Here is a 16,953-nt window from a genome sequence, read left to right on the forward strand (position 1 = left end):
ATAATAAATAAATTTGTTATACACGTTAAAGATTTTAGTTAAGGATTTATATATATATAGACAATAATAGTAATACAAATCTTTAAATCTGAGCGGGGAATGATGTTTACATTTATTATTATTTGTGATGTGAATTATCATGCATAATGTGCGAGTAAGCATGTAGAGTGCACACGAAAGAGAGAAGAAAACTACCATTATAAAAGAAAACCAAAGTGACGACGCGGAGTTCTTAAATTTTGAAATTATTTGCTAAATTGCATAATTTCGGCGAACCTATATAAATTTTAGCTTTTGGAACAACCCCTGCTACGTTTAGAAATATAAATAAAGCTCCGATCAAAAATTTATCAAACCTATTTGGGAATCTAGTCGTCACTATTGAGTGTTTGCTTCGTCCATTATGAAATTGGCGGGGTGGACCAAGAAATCGTGAACAGCATCAGAACCCGACCAGGAATCACCCCATAAAGAGGAGTAAAGTTTGGTGGTGTCAGGAGATTGCTAACGATGTTTAAGTTTGTGAAACTCCGGTAACCCAAATTTTCTTTATTCTGGACAGTCAGAAACTCGAAATTATTAAAATCAAGATGGCGACTTCCACGCTACCATCATAATAATAATTTTTACCGAAGTAACTTTGAGTAACAGTGTTTAGTATTGTATTTGTGTGTTGATAGTGTGTTGATACAGAAATGTTGGGTTAAATTGTGTACGGCTTCACACACCTTAACCATTCTCTAATTGTCTCTCCACTAATGTAGTCTGTTAAAGTTTTTCTAGAACAATGATACAGATCATGGATAACTTCCGTTGCTATCGCAACTGTGCATAACTTCAAATTCTATGTTTCTTTCTTCTGAAATAATTTAAACCTTATGTATAAGCATGAGAAGTCCAGAAATAGAGTAAAGTCTGGAACTTAAGCATATTTGTTTTAGGATTTGGCTCATGACATCTAATTACGGAATAGTTACCTCATTTGTAGATACACTTACGGCATCAGCTTGTTGCGCTTACTTATTTATGAGAGACTGATCTGTTATATAAAAAGGATAGGATTTTTTTTCTTTTCTCTCTTTGGCACGTTATCTGTGTTGAAATTCTGTAATTCTACTCGCAACAAGTGATACGCGTTTTTTTTTTTTTTTTTTTTTTTTTTTTTTTTTTTTTTAGTGCATGCATGTTCATTTGTACATATTTCATTATTTCATCATATTTGGTTCTGTGGCTGAATTGAGCGATTCAATGTTATAGTCATATAGTGATGCCTCATATCTGCCACTACTTCTTTATAATAATGAAATTGAGAAGGAGTATGATTGTGGAGTGTAATAGAGAGGGTATTCTCGCTCATGTGAACCAATATATATTTAATGAGACAGGTCAATTGTTAATTGAAGTTCATGAGGAGTCATGAGATGCAATGTCGTTGAAGGAGGAGAATTGTAATGTGCCAATCTTTTTTTTTTTTTTTTTTGTGTGTGTGTGTGTGTGTGTGTTTATGATTAGATTATAAATAAACCCTAGATCAGTCTGGAATATATTAAAATTTCTTGCATATGTTACTGCAATGAGGTACTTCAAGCAGAGAAGTAATACACATTTTTTTTTATTTTCCTTTATTCTTTTCAATGGAAACAAGCAATGTAAACATGTTCAAATTTTTATTTCACGATGAAAAGAATACTTTTCAAACCTCTTATTCTGAAAATTATATATATGTATATATAGCGAACAGAGATCGTATAAAAATACCATTTAAGAATATTGTTAAGTATTATATATATATTTTTTTTCAATCAGATGATATTTACTGTTATCCATATTATCCATAATGTTAAATCCTCTTTGTACTCTGTTACCTGAAAACAATAAATAAGGTCGATAACATAGGAATGGAACAGTCTAATGTAGTCTTATAAATTAATTAAATTACAGTGTTATGAACGTTTACTATAATAATGAAATAATGCCTTGTAGATTCTTCACAAGCGGTTGCTATTTTAGTAAGAACTATAGAGAAAGAGTTAGAATGCGTTGAATATGAAACTTAAAATAATAATAATGGGAGAATGAGAATAAATATTGAATTCTGGAATAATTAGCTGGGCAAAACAACTATAGTTTGTTGAATTTTAGAAATGAGAAACTGTTCATTCTGAGAAAATAGTATATCAATTTGACAATCCAAGCCAGGATTTGCCTGGTATGTTTTCCATTGTTTTTTTATCCCGATAAATAATTTTTAACAATTTGACGACTACATCCAAGATTATTTTTTTTTTTTTTTAAGAAGAAGAAACACACGCTTATATCAATTTGGCTACACCAACTAGGATTTGTTCATTCTGATATTTTGTTCAATTTAAATAAATAAATTGTGCTAGAAAAAGAATTTATCAATTTTTCCTTCCTTATCGAAGGTTATATTTGGAAGTTAGTTTTGTAATTCATTAATTTTATAACTTTAAAATTGAGATATTCTGTGATATTTTCGTAATCAACCAGCCACTTTTTTTTTTTTTTTTTAACAGTTTATTAATGTTCACACCCTTTTCCCAGGCTCCTCACACCTCTCTCTGTATCTATTCTACTATACTAGTACAGTCAATAAATTAGTGGACTGGCACCTAGAATATAGGCAGTCAGTAGACTCCAGATATTATCATCATGGCGTAAACGTCCACGCACACAGACACTTACACAGATCCACCACACTGACCTTCAAAATAGTCACCTTTGGCAGCAATGCCTTACGCCAACATTGCCTGCACTTTTGCCAACGTTCGAAGAGCCGTTAAAAATATATCAAAAAAATATTGGCGTCAGCAGACATCTTTCGTAGGGCATTCTTTGTGATAGTGATGATCTCGGGAGAATGAAAGCGACTTCCATGTAACTTAGCTTCCCACCAAGGGAAGAGATCAATATCACATGGTGTGAGATCAGGTGAGTGTGTAGAACGTGGCAAAACAGTGATCTGCTGTCTCGCCAGCTCCTGAACAAGGACAGAGCGATGTGCAGGAACATTGTCGTGTAGCGACATTCGGTTCTTCCTGTGCCAAAGTTCAGGATGTTTGTGTCGAATTGACTCGTATAGGCGGCGAAGGATCTTCTTGCAGCGAGTCTTGTTAATAGTTGCTCCTTGTAGGTTGTGGACAGTTCCCTGTGAGTTGAAAACAGTTCAAGCATCACTTTCCCGTCTTGTCTCGGAGATGGATGACGATTTCCAGGTGGCTGCTTGCCTCGTTAGTTGTAGATCGTACAGGAAACACCCTGTTTTATCTCCGGTTGTTATTTGGCGCAGGAACGTTTCATCAGCGTCAGAAATGTTGATCAGGTCACCACAAATAGTCATCCGCTCTTCATGTTGGTCAGAATGCGTTGCTAACACATACCGTGGCTGATCCGTTCTACTGCTGCGATGTTGTCTACCAACTGGGAACGGTTAGCGCGCACCACCATTGCAACCTCTTATAATTTGCGTTCAGTTCGGACTGTTGTTGGCCGACCAGTACGTTCATTATCCTCTAAACTGTTTCTCCCCTCCGCAAACCATTGGTGCCACTTAAACACAGCACTGCGGCCCAGTGCGTTGTCACCGTAGACTTGTCTGATCATCTGCAACGTTTCTGTACCGGATTTTCCTAGTTTTTGGCAGAACTTGATATTTGCCCGTTTCTCCGCCGCGGCAGAGACAATACATGTGTTTACACTACGCACACACCTGCCTCTTGCTACGTCGAGAGACGAACTTCCACTGCTTCATTCAGGACGTTACTTATCAGCTGTAGTACACCATTAGCGCCAAACTGCATCCAGTCCACGAACTTATTGACTGTAGTGGTAGAATTACTTTTAACACGCTGGGGTATATATCGTATTTCTATGATTATCTTTTATAAGATAAATTGTCAGTATTTTTGGAATTGGTATTTGTTGATAGACTGTCATGAATTTTTGCGGTTTAGGATGAGACAAAGAAACCGATCATCCGACTTTTCGTTTTGAGCCATTTTCGTATTCTTGTAGTTGATTACCGTACTTAAAAGAAAAAGAAAAAATATAAATATGAAGAGGGTCCATGAGTATTTCAATGTCGGTTAAATAATTTCTTTTGGTTGTTGAGTTAACATTCAATAAACTAAGAAGCATGCATAATACTTGACTATTTATATTTACAAGCCAATTCTTGTAAGTCATAGTTGCAGTGATTAATATTTCTGTATATTGATTGATATTTGATATTTGTACAGAAAAGTTAAAATTCAGTGGACAAACAAGAGTGACAAGGATTAATTCTTAATTTCAGGTGACAGTGATAAAGCAAATCAATACCTCAAGAAGTATGCAGATGCTGCAACTAACTGTAAGCCTATTAATTTCTTACGATGTGGTGGTGACGAACTTTTTGTTGGAAGAGCAGGATATTTGTGTGGTGTTCTGTGGTTGAGAAAGTTTGGAGGAAAGGATATAATATCTCAGAAAGATATTTTTGAAATATGTTCATCTATAATACAATCTGGAAGGCAGTATTCTCAGAGGAGAAATAGTTCTGCTCCTTTGATGTACTCTTATTATGATACAGAGTACTTAGGTAAGTATTTCACTGTTCATGTCATATGTAATATTGGCACTAAAACTAACCAAATTCGATTTCATAGCGTGAATCTCTAAAGGCGATTTTAAGTTGAGACGTTTGGTCAGCTCATCATAGTTATTACTGGTTTATCGGACGGGCACATTAAGCCTTATCACAGCATTCACACTAACCTTGAAAGTCCGGGAAATTAAATGAGTCAGTGAAAGTCAGGAAAACGTTTCAAAATATGCCGAAAGGAAATCTAGTATATTTCAAGGAATTTTATTAGTTCCTCACAAAAAATATGAAGAACTCCTCAAAGAGTCAAGATAGATTTGAAATAATGATGTTAAGAACAGGCCTGAAAAAAGATAAATTATCTTTAGAAATAAAGAGACTTGAGTAACTCCGAAAGTTGTTAGAACTTCAAGCTTTGGAAGAGGAAGAACAAATTAAGTTAAAAATTCAAATGCTACAGAAGAAAAATAAATCAGGTTTGGTAAATGTAAATAATAAAAGAAGTAGACCAAATTATATGTTTACTTTTTACGCGCCTTTGGCGTGATATCCCCGGCTTCGATTCCCGCCGGGAGCTCATGTGGTTCGGATTTCACGTTAATGAGTAGGTCCACGTCTCATATAGCCCCTCTGCTGAAAGGGACGCTAAACTAAAAATCAACTCAACATCAACTTGTTCTTGTTTATAAATGTATTCAGAATGCCCAGATATTAAAGATGTCATAAATATAATTATTGTTTGGTTCTAATGTTTTATTGTATTCCAAATACAAGAAGTTTGACTCATAATAAGTATTTATATTAACCAAGTAACCTTATATTGTATTTCAATAGTAGAGCGTAAAATTTCAAAGTCAAACGCACTCGCCAATCTAAAACTGATGGTACCCAGTCTCTCACGTACAAATTATGAGAGGTCCCCCTTATTCCCTTTCCCCCCAACCTTCAGCTTGATAAAGTAAGACATTACATCAGGGCATAAAATTTCAAAGCCAGACAATTCGATTTAGGATAATCAATTTTGAATTGGACAATTCATATCAGTGACGATTATTTTCTCACTCAGTCACAATCATTTTCGTGCGAAACAAACTGCGCAGCCCTGTGAGTTTACGCAGAAACCATTACTACTGAATACTGGTCACCAGCTCTAAACTTGTAGTCGCCAATGGCGACAGGAAATTTTGTTCCCTGTCAGAAGTAAAAGAAGAGCGGTAGATGGTTATAGGGTTGTGGAGACCGATTTTTCTAAACTTGATCATAAATTATACTATTTGCGGTGTCGTGGATCAGGGAATATTTACTTAGTTATTGAAATTTTGGGAAAGTGCGAGAAATCAATACTAGAATTTAACTGAACCGTGTATTAATATGTGTTATCGTTCTTCACGTTAATTTCTTTTATGATAAATTTGTAGCAGTTATTCCCTTTGCACAGATATTTTTTCTCCTATATTAAGGATAATTCAGAAAAGTGAAGAAAAACGACTGGAACATGTTCAAAGAAAGCAACATAATCCAAATGCATCTATATTCCAAAAATGAGCCAAAAGAAAAATAATACATGTGACACATTTACAGGATGTGAACAAAATATTAGCCCAAACTTCATTTGTATGAACTCACAAAATGATTTCCATTTGGAATGTGATGTCCACTCACATTGAAGCAAGCACGACAACGTGTTGGCATACTCCGGATCAGGTTATCGAGCATCTGTTTGGGTATAGTATCCCATTCTTGCACTAGTACCTATCGAAGCTTTGGAAGCGTCTGTAGGCGTGGATGACTTGCAGCAATACATCGACCGAAAGCATCTCACGCGTGTTCAATTAGATTGTCAGGCGATTTCACAGGTCACGGTATTTGCTGAATATCCTCCATATCCAGGTATTCCTCCATGATGGCAGCTGGATGTGGCCAAGGGTTGTTGTCCATCAGTAGGAAAGCAGAAGCCACAGTAACCAAAAATGCTAGACATACTCTCGGAGAATGATATCCTGGTATATCTTACCTATTATAGTTCCTCTGTCCAAGACATGAATGGGTGTACGTACACCTATCCAAATCTTGACCCACCACCGCTATACGAGTGCCTTTCGAGTATGGTATCACTGTGACTGGTTCTTTCCAGACGGTGGCACGATACGAATCACTCTGAAGGCTAAACCGGAGAGCACTTGGGACTACTGTTTAATTGTCTACTGTGTTCTCGATACCCTCACGCAGACCAGGCGTTATTCCTGTCGACATTGGTCAATGGAATGCAAAGTGCAGGCTTTCGAGCGAATAAACCATTCGTGTTGAGTCGTCGGTATACTGTGCATTTGGAAACAACCTTAACGACTGTTTTATAAACAGGAATTAATTTAAAGGCGAAGAATGAACAATTTGTAATCCTGTTTCGATTATCAGTTTCGCCCATGTGGTTTGTCCCACGTTAAACTGTAGATCCAGTTATATAGTGCTTGTGTTGACTGGTAAGTTTCCCTTTTGTGGGAATAACATCGTCCTTCATTGACTTTTTAAGCAGATCTTTACAGAACTGTATTTACAACATAGCTAATAAACCGTCTCATCATTTACTTTTCCTTATGACTCAAATTAATGTTTAATATAAGCTGTTCTGAAAAGCGATTAGAGATTTGTTTTTTTCAGAGCTTGATTAAGTCCAAATCAGAATTTTCATGACCTTAACTTGCGAGCAAAACACCTGCATACCATATTATTTCATACAGATACTAAATCCGTCAAGGTCTACCAAGATTTGATCCTGATCGGGTGAGTTCGGTTAAATTCATAATAAATTAAACATTTACACACTTTTAAATATAGTACATATATATATATATCACAAGATGGATTTTCTATATATTATATGTTTTTCGTTGCTATGACGACTTACAAAACATGTCATATCACTATCACAACAGAACATCAGTCATAATATTAGAAAAGAAATTACATCTATTTCTCTTTATATTTTCTTCTTCTTCCTTTTGAACAGCTTTTGCATATTTTCAAAAGCACATTTTGCCCGTAAATACAAGTTATTATATAAAAATTACACAATACCGTTATGTAATGTCGCCCGAAAAATGGGACTTTTTTTGTTTAAAAATAAAGAAAAAAGAAATCCTGGACTGTTGGATATCACATGTTGGTTATTTGAGTTTTTGAATGACCCTCGTATATGCAATAATTACAGTTCATATAATCATATATCATATTTTACTGTTATATCAATATTATTTTCATATTTATCTTAATTCTTATAATTAATTTCAGTGTATACAATTCAGCATTAACAATAGAAGGTACATTCAAATAAAGTTATAAAAGTTGTTTAATTTAAAGTCCTTTGGAGGTAGGGGTGTTCCAAGAACCGGTTTCGGTTCGGTTTGTAGTCTAAACCGAATCAATCGGTTTGGACTTCAAACCGGTCCGGTTCGGTTTGGGAAAGGTTCGGTTCGGTACGGTATGGTTTGGGAACGGTTCGGTTCGGAAATGGTTCGGTTCGGTTTGTAAAGTGTTCGGTTCGGTTTGTAGAATGGTTCGGTTCGGTTTAAGAACTGTTGGGCCCTTTTTGAGGACTGTTTTGTTCGGTTTCAGTTCACTATTTGAAATCGACAGAAATGCAGTTTGCATTATTAGCAACCGTCCACCCAGACATTATAATAAGGGTGAATGTTACGTTTTTCGGTATAAATTTATTCAGATTAAAATTATTTCGATATTACTGAAACAATTTAGGGGTCGTACTTGTGTGGGTACTTTTACTGATGCTTTGGATTTTGGAATAAAACTCTTAATATCAGTTGGAAGACAACTTTACGGCATGGGCGGATTTAGGAGATACCGTTGCAGGGGTGGCAGTTACTTGAAGGGTGGATGCTATTCCAGGAGAAGCTACGTTTACAATGAAACATTAAATTCGTCTTGAAATGACTACGGGGGGGGGGGGGGGGCATGATTTACACCTGTATGTGGAATATATCGTGGTGTAATATTATCAGGTAACCAAGAAACGTTATGCTGTTTTTGAGAACAGTTACTTTTGTCGCGTTAGTGCAGTCAAATTGATTCTAATGACGCTACACAGTATGGCGCTAAATTCGTTGTACAAAAACAGAGGGGTGATTCCTGAGAGCAAAACAAACCAAAAAATAAAAAAGTTCCAGTACACATAGGACGAAAAGCGTGTCGTTTACGTGTTATAGGCTGCCGAAAGTTGGGAAAACAAACTTTAGAGTTAAATATTGCACAAACTACTGATTGTAGACGATGCGGCATGATATCGACAAAATATCCTAACCTGCTCTATTCAAATTTGCAGTTTTGAGATTTGTGCAATGGCGGCACAGGGTATTCCCTGATATTTTATGACGTAAATTGAGTGGACAACAACATGTAAAAGACATTTCACTACCTGGAAATGATACTACGTGGCAGATCAATGCTCATACATGAAGATAAAAGATGATGGATGAAGTAAAAATTACTGTGTGTGGTTGCATACCTCCTCAAAAAGTACTAGTAAAGTCGTTATACAAGAACTCACAGGAAACTTTACGTTTCTAGAATGTAAAAATACGTACGGCACAAGCCGATAGGTAACAGAAAGTAAAGAAATTCCGATTGCTGATCTGCTCATATTAATGATATCGCAACGCTTTTGAGAACGCATCTACCTTTACAACTACAGTAATTGAACAAGAACTACAGACAAATAAAGAACGCGTAATAATAATAATAATAATAATAATAATAATACACATAACTGTTTTAGCACATTCATTTCGATCAGTACATCACACACATGCGACTACAGTACGTTTTTTTCAATCAATGTGTTAAACTGACGGGTGTGAAAGAAAATATTCCTTCCATTCACGATATTTGTACGTACTGTAACAGGGGCCGATATTTCTGGTTCCAAATCGTATAACGGGACTGTATACAGAAGGTAGTTGTAGGGAGCAAGGTACAGAGGGAGTCTTTGTTTACATGGAAAGAGGATGGTTGTCAGAACGGACACTGCAAAAGGTGTTCAAAGTTTCAACCCACCACTTCAATGCAAAGGTTACAGCGGCGTCGAAGAGAAAGACGCTGCGAACGCGTTGAAACACTCCTGGCGTTTCCTGAATGCTCCACGCTGTAGCAACAATTTGAGCAACCAAATCCTCCTCTGATTGCACAGGCGTCGCGCAGATTAGTTGTTTCATATGGCCCCAGAAAAAGAAATCTAAATGGTTAAGGTCGGATGAGCGAGGTGGCCAAGATACCGGTCCTTCTCTGCCGTTCATTTGTTCAGAAAGGATGCGTTGCGACAATTTCGCACTTCCACAGCAAATGTGCTGGAGCACCGTTGTGCATAAACCACATGTTTCGATGAACAGCCAGTGGCACAGTCTCTAGTAGTTCAGGCAGAATCTCTTTCAAAAATCCAATACTCCCACCCGGTTAGGCATTGTGGTAGTAGGTACGGTCTGGTGAGAATTATCAACGATTCATGCCCACACATTCACAGAACATCGTTCCTGATGGGCACGAGTTGACATTCCATATGGGTTTGCCTCAGGCCACAAATGTTGAGTGTGTGTGTTCATCACTCCATCATGGGAAAACATAGCTTTATCTTTGAAGAGAATACGAAACATGAAGCGGGATATATTAGCATGGTTCGCGTAACCACTGGACAAACTCCCGCCTACGTGGATGGCGTGTAATGCATGCACCCTTTGGACATGGAAAGAGTTCATCTGATTTTCGTGAAACCTGTTCCAAACCTGCCGATGATGGGTGTTAATTTCAGCAGTTACTACCCGTGTGCTGGTGGACGGTTTTCTCTGATCTCAAGCAAGAATTTCCTCCTAAAAAGCCACAGCCCATACGGTTCTGTTTCGTCCAGGATTGAGCCTATGTGCTTCCAGCAATCCTGTTTCTTGTAATCTTCGATCTACACCTGAAAACGTTGCGTGGTGTAGAATTGTAAGATTAGGAAACTGTTATCTGTACACCGTTGTGCCACACGGCCATTACCGTCCGCTTTCCCGTATGCCAGATCAATGTCTGCAAATTTGAATTGAATTGAATTTCTCTATATTTCAGCGGGCGAGGTTCAGCCGGAGGCTGCTCTGCCACCTAACCCTTGTCATCATTACAAAGAAAAGAAATAAAAAACAAAGACACAAATAAGATACAAGATACAAATAACAACATAACATGGTACATTCAATAATACTAAGGACAAACAAAACAGTAAAAAAAAAAAAAAAAAAAAAAAAAAAAAAAAAAAAAAAAAACTGTTAGTCCAATTTTATACTGTAGTAAACCTTTCATGTGTGCCAATGCTTTGTATCTGATCTCTAAATAATAATGTTTGAAATGATGATTTAAATGAATTGTATGGTTTGTCAGTGATTGACTGTGGTAGGGAGTTTCAGATTCTTACTACCGAAATTGAAAATGCCTTCTCTGTTATTTTTCAAGAATGCCGGGGCATATTCAGTTTATTACTTCCTCGGGTATTGTAATGGTGAATTTCTGATCTACATGTTAATTTATGATGCAAGTAAGGTGGTGTTTTATGTGAATTTATTTTGTATAGTAAACAACAGTATCGGAGATATCGTCTTCGGGACATGGTTAGGATATTGTTTTCATTAAGTACCGGCAGAATATGCTAAGACTTTCTGTAATTGAGAGAAAAGTGTAAAGAGTAATTCTGTATTTTCTGAATGACTCTAGTATTTTGAGTGGAGAGAGAGCTACCATATATTGAATCGCAGTAATCGAACAGAGGCAAAATGAAAGTGTTAACCAGATATAGTCTTGTTTCTTGCGACAAATAGCATTTTAACTTATAAAGCTGTCGTAAGATGCGCTTAGCTATAATACACTGTTCAGAAATGTGTTTATTCCAGCTAAGCCCTTGGTCTATTATTAAGCCTAGATCTTTTACAATTTCTCACGTGTGTACTCCTTTATTACCTCTGTAACCACACTCGTTGGCCTTATGGTGATGAAATAAAGAGAAATTAAAGTGGGAAGTGGTAGATGTTTCTTCGCCATTGTGTTCACTGTCCAGAATCGAAGATAGCGAGATTGCAACTTAGTGCAACTCTTCTGTCAGAGAATGATATTTATGTGTACGATTAGCAAATGTACAAAACCTACATCGTGACGGAGAAGATACCACACCCAGAGCCGTAGCCACGGGGGGAGGAGCTGGTAGCAAGAGGGCGCCGAACAAGCAATAAGAAAAAAGAAGTGTTGAAAATGAGTAAACGATGTGGTGCCCTGTAAAAGTATTGGCGCCCTATTAAATCAATATTGTTGTCGGTTTGCAAAGAGATTTGTTAAAATTTTTCTTGCTCATTACGCTCGCAATCCAAACGTTTCAGTAAAACTCACAAGAAGTTTTTACTTATTATTTACAGAAAGTAATTATATAATGATTTGTTAACGATGTGATATACAAGGTGCCGAGTATTGACTTACATTGTACGTAGGAGCATTTTCAAAATCAGAAACGGTCAAAGTCTGAAATATGTGTTCGGCGTTTTGATGATGAGTCTGGTTAGTTAATCACGCTTTTCTTATAATATTAATCACGACGGTGAGAATGAAAGTATAAAAAATGAGAGAAATGAAGACACACATGCAAGCTGCTATTTGAGCAGGAATATTAAAAGTGAAGGTAAACAAAAAGAATAATAACATTTTCGAATTTGAAGCAGTTGTAGAATGGGGGCTTAACAGATCAGAACTTAACGCAACGAATTTCATCTTTTTCAAAGACTGATCACTACCAGTGATTTTTTTTTTTTTATTCCGTTGACATATGAAATGCTTCTAATTTGAAGGAATTTATTGGGATCATTTCTCCATCAAATACTTGTATTGCCAGGTTTTTTTTTTGTGAACACGTGGTATTTAGTTGTGTGATATTTTTTTATCTACTCTTTTATTATACACAAATCTGCTACTGGTCGTATGTTACGAGTGAGTTGAAGATTAAATTCAGCTGAATGTGGACACAGCTGAATTTGCTTTGAAGGAGTTCGCTTAAGTTTTGGTTAGCCAATAGTAAACGAAACCACGTTTCAAACCCTTTGGACAGTTTAGTTTGTCAAAGTTCTACGGACAGTTCTGAACGGTACGATTCGGTTCGGTTCGGGGTAGTTCGGTTTGGAAACGGTTCGGTTCGGTTAACCGTTCCAAACCGGTTTAAGCGGCAAACCGAAACCGCGGTTTACATTTTCAGGAACCGTCCACCCCTATTTGGAGGCCATCGATAGGTGTTACAAGTTGGAAGTTAACAAAATCTGTGTCATTTTCTTGGGCAAAACTAAGAAGATTGCGAAAAGGATATTATTATGATGTTTGTATAATTGTTTTCTTAAATAAGAATATTATATAATCAAATAAAATGCAATTTATAAATAAATGTCGACAATATCTAGAACAAAACACGATAATCAACATCATAACATAAACTAACATAAATAAAGAAATTATATTAAGAATTAGTTCAAAGATTAAATGTCATTCATGTTAACTTTGGTTACAACTTCCGAAGGAACTAATGTCTTAACTAATTGCATCCATTTGCTTTTAGTGTATTTCGAAGGACGCCATAACTTCATCAATATTGCGTAAGCCCAAAAGTTTTCCAGTCTTCACGTCCATTAATTCGAAAACTTTAGGATTAACTTGTCTTATATATAAATATTGTCCAGCAAGTAAATCACAAAATTTATAAATCCTTCTTAAGGACGCATCGCTTTGAGGGTGTAGTTTTACAAAGACTAAATCATTTGTTTGACCATTTATATTATCTTCGTAGAATTCAAATAAAGTACAAATAACAAACGAAATCATAACGATATTTACAGTGAAAATAAACAAAAAATCAATTGATTATAGTTTTCTCGGATGCCATAACTTTAGCTTAAGTTACATGACCAACGAATTCGTTTAGGTGCATTAAAAATCATAAATCGGAATACAATCTTGCGCGTTATTTACATCTACAGTTCTTTGTTTCCTATTTCGAGAATTTTTGCCATCTAGGAAATATCCACGAAATCCAATTCAAGGGAAATTAGATCTAATGATTACATGCTTCCTAAGTGTAGTACGATTACTATTACTGTTGTTACTAAGATTAGATTCGGTTACATTACGGGTACACGTGAATTTAACATTACTTTTTACATTGGAATCACACTTCAGTCTCACATGGATATTTCGAACTTGTTTTCGATTAAGGTTAGTTTCGTTCAGGTTAGTATTGTATTGCACCATTGATGGATTTTCAAAATTTTGCAATGTCATACCTACATTGCATCACGTTCTGTAAAAGCACCATCGGATTGTTCACTATTATCATTTTGATCTTTTCGTTGAGTGAACATTTCAACAGCTCCAACTCAATCGACCAGTCACTACAAGCATTGGTGAGAACACACGTTCTCTTTCTGAATTTCACGAATACTGGAATCAATTTTCTTCCTGCTACATGAACCAGTGTCGTGTACATATCATTAAACGATTCTATTACAATTACTTCATCTCCAGAATTAATATCATGTTGAATATACTGTGAATACAAGCAACCAATAGCATTCACTAGACGAAGATGACCATAACTTTTCGCATATTGATGCATACTGAAATCTTCGTTACACGTAGCATCAGTAAGACCATGAAAAACATTCGAATAAAGAGAGAAGTCGGGATAATCTAATTCAATCAATACCGCAGTATGTTTTTTGCGAGCACTCAGCAAATTTCATCCACACATTTAAATCAATGACGTTATATTCCTTCGTCGATGCAGATTTAGGATCTACATTCTCTATAGTTTCCATGAAAGGTTGAGGTTCACTTATTTGGTTACTGTGTTCATTAATTATAGTTTCTACAATTTCAACTGAATTTTGCACTTCGGTTAACCTACGTAGTATTTGTTCCATTTTGTGATTACTCTGTTAAATTCACTGATTTGTGTTCTCAATTTGTTGTGATAAATGTTGACTATTACTCTCGAGTTGTTGCTTCAATTGTACAATCTGCTGATTCATTTGCTTACCAAAATCTTGCTTCAATTGTCCTATCTGCTGATCATTTGCTTACCAAACTCTTGTTTCAATTCTTGCATCAATTGTCCTATCTGCTATTTAATAAGGTCAGCTAGGTCAGAGGAAGTGTACATGTCCCTATTACCAGTTGCTTCAGGTGTATTTTCACTACCAGGAAGACTCATTTTAGTATTTCTGAAATTTTTTCTTTCACTCCTTAATAAGGTATATTCCGTTTTGATGTATTTAATAAAATTACCACGTAACCTTAAAATCAATCTACAGTTATTTATTTAGGAGATTGTTTACTTATCTTCTCACAAATCTCCTGAATTCCTGAGGCGGCAAACCACCAATTTATAACGACCACTAAATGTGTATTACTATGAAAAACACCAGTTTGTAATTAGCTTAAAACTTGTTTTGCATATTTTATATGTCGTTATAGCCCTTAGTCTGTATATTTATATAATCTAGGTTACTGTTTTATCAAAATCCATCTAAACACTTCATTTAGGAATTACATTTTTTTTATTGTAGTACGTAATAAATTAAACATTTACACACTTTTAAATATATATCACAAGATGGATTCTCTATATATTATATGTTTTTCGTTGCTATGACGACTTACAAAACATGTCATATCACTATTACAATAGAACATCAATCATAATAATAGAAAAGAAATTGCATCTGTTTCTCTTTATATTTTCTTCTTCCTTTTGAACAGTTTGTGCATATTTTAAAAGCACATTTTGCTCGTAAATACAAGTTATTATATAAAAATTACACAATACCGTTATAACCTCTCGTACGAATGGCAATATTGGGGGATGCAGTATGTTGCCGTAGTTTCAATGAAGAGGAAGGAATAAAGAGTTATGTATAAAATTTCTGTGGAAAATAGTCTCGTTCTTCTGACTATTTACGCGTACTCAACGGCAACTCTCCACTGACTCAGAAGAAAGTCTGTGCAAAGAGACTGTTTTGTCTGTTGAACATTTAGGAAGCTTTCATGTTCTTTGCTGCAACAGATTTTTTTAATTAACTAATCTTATTTAATGTACAGTAGTGGACGATAGAACAATTCTAACAGTTTACAGCAAATTTTAAATATTCATATCGTGAGTCCGAAAATATTTCCGTGCTCTCATATCAGCATTCAGTGTTATTCGGTAGCGTGCACAAACTCATGCTTTTATACGGTTAACATTGTCCATAGTGCGTGCTGGGGTTCATATGGCATTCATTTCTCTGCTTTACACTTCACCTTTCATTCAACTGATAGACAAAAGTACATGGCAAGAAGGGAAGACGATCATGAAGGCCAATCAGGTAATGAGATCTCTACGACCAATCCGACAATATATCAAGAAGATTCTTGTTATTACTACAAGAAAACATATGCCGAGAAAGTTTACAAATCTGTTGCTGTGCATTAAGTGAGATTAGCTCATTAAATATATATATTAGGGATGGCCAAAATTATCCGGATTCCGGAATCGGAAAATTTACTTTCCGGAATTCGGAAAAAATCCGAAATTTAGAAAAAATCGGAATTTTTCCGAAATCCGGAATTTTTCCGATTTTACTTTGCGGATTCTGGAAAGTAAGAATTCTGGAATTGGCCATCCCTAGCTAGTAGCTGTTAAAAGAGAAACACAATAATAAATATATATACTGTATTAGTTTCTTGTAGTTGGATATGTCTTTATCACTTACGTAGACAATTGCTACTGCAGTTATTTACTGCTTTATGAGAAAGGTCTTATTTTCACACACAAAAAAGTCGCCGGTATGTCTCAAACATTATCGCGTTCCCACCTGCAGCTGCTCCAAAGCACTGCAAACTACTTTTTAACCAGGCGAAAGGCAGTGAAGGAAAAGAAATCTCAACAAATATTCTAATAACATTCGCTTATTGTCAACATACCTACAGTGAGCGCAGAAAGTGTTCGTACACCGTGCATACTTTATATTGAAAACAGCTAGCATGAGAACGGGAGGTGGAAAATATATATATAACCATAATTAAGACTACATATTCATACATTTTATTTCTATATACAAGAGAAAGGCCAAATAAACACAATCACTGTTTTGTTCAGAAGAAAAGAGAGAATTCCTTTTTTGTAAACGCAAAAAGTCACCGTACACTTATGCTTGAATTAATGCTTATAAAGTATATTACGTTATTTAATATTTTGTGGGATTACCCTGTGCGTTAATGATTGTCTGTAGTCTTCGTGGCATTGATTT

The 16,953-nt window shown here is 35.7% G+C and overlaps 3 protein-coding genes across 8 annotated transcripts in view; 1 reads left to right on the top strand and 2 right to left on the bottom strand.

Annotated features, from left to right (window-relative positions):
* The window catches only part of LOC145686335 (52 kDa repressor of the inhibitor of the protein kinase-like), a 183,591-nt gene that overhangs the window by 158,382 nt on the left and 8,256 nt on the right, over window positions 1–16,953 (bottom strand). The gene's annotated exons all lie outside the window — the stretch shown is intronic.
* Window positions 1–16,953, top strand: part of LOC145686334 (lanC-like protein 3) — a 252,452-nt gene that overhangs the window by 86,776 nt on the left and 148,723 nt on the right. For both annotated transcript variants that reach the window (XM_081759553.1, XM_081759552.1), the window contains exon 2: window positions 4,316–4,600. In XM_081759553.1, coding sequence (XP_081615679.1) covers window positions 4,316–4,600 — 285 coding nt within the window. The remainder of the gene's footprint in view (window positions 1–4,315; window positions 4,601–16,953) is intronic.
* The window catches only part of LOC145686336 (uncharacterized), an 88,841-nt gene continuing 72,458 nt past the window's right edge, over window positions 571–16,953 (bottom strand). The window contains exon 3 of the mRNA XM_081759561.1: window positions 571–1,865. Coding sequence (XP_081615687.1) covers window positions 1,803–1,865 — 63 coding nt within the window. The 3' untranslated portion in view covers window positions 571–1,802. The remainder of the gene's footprint in view (window positions 1,866–16,953) is intronic.

Source organism: Thermobia domestica, chromosome 5, assembly GCF_964235325.1.
Source record: "Thermobia domestica chromosome 5, izTheDome1.hap1.1, whole genome shotgun sequence".
NCBI lineage: Eukaryota > Metazoa > Arthropoda > Insecta > Zygentoma > Lepismatidae > Thermobia > Thermobia domestica.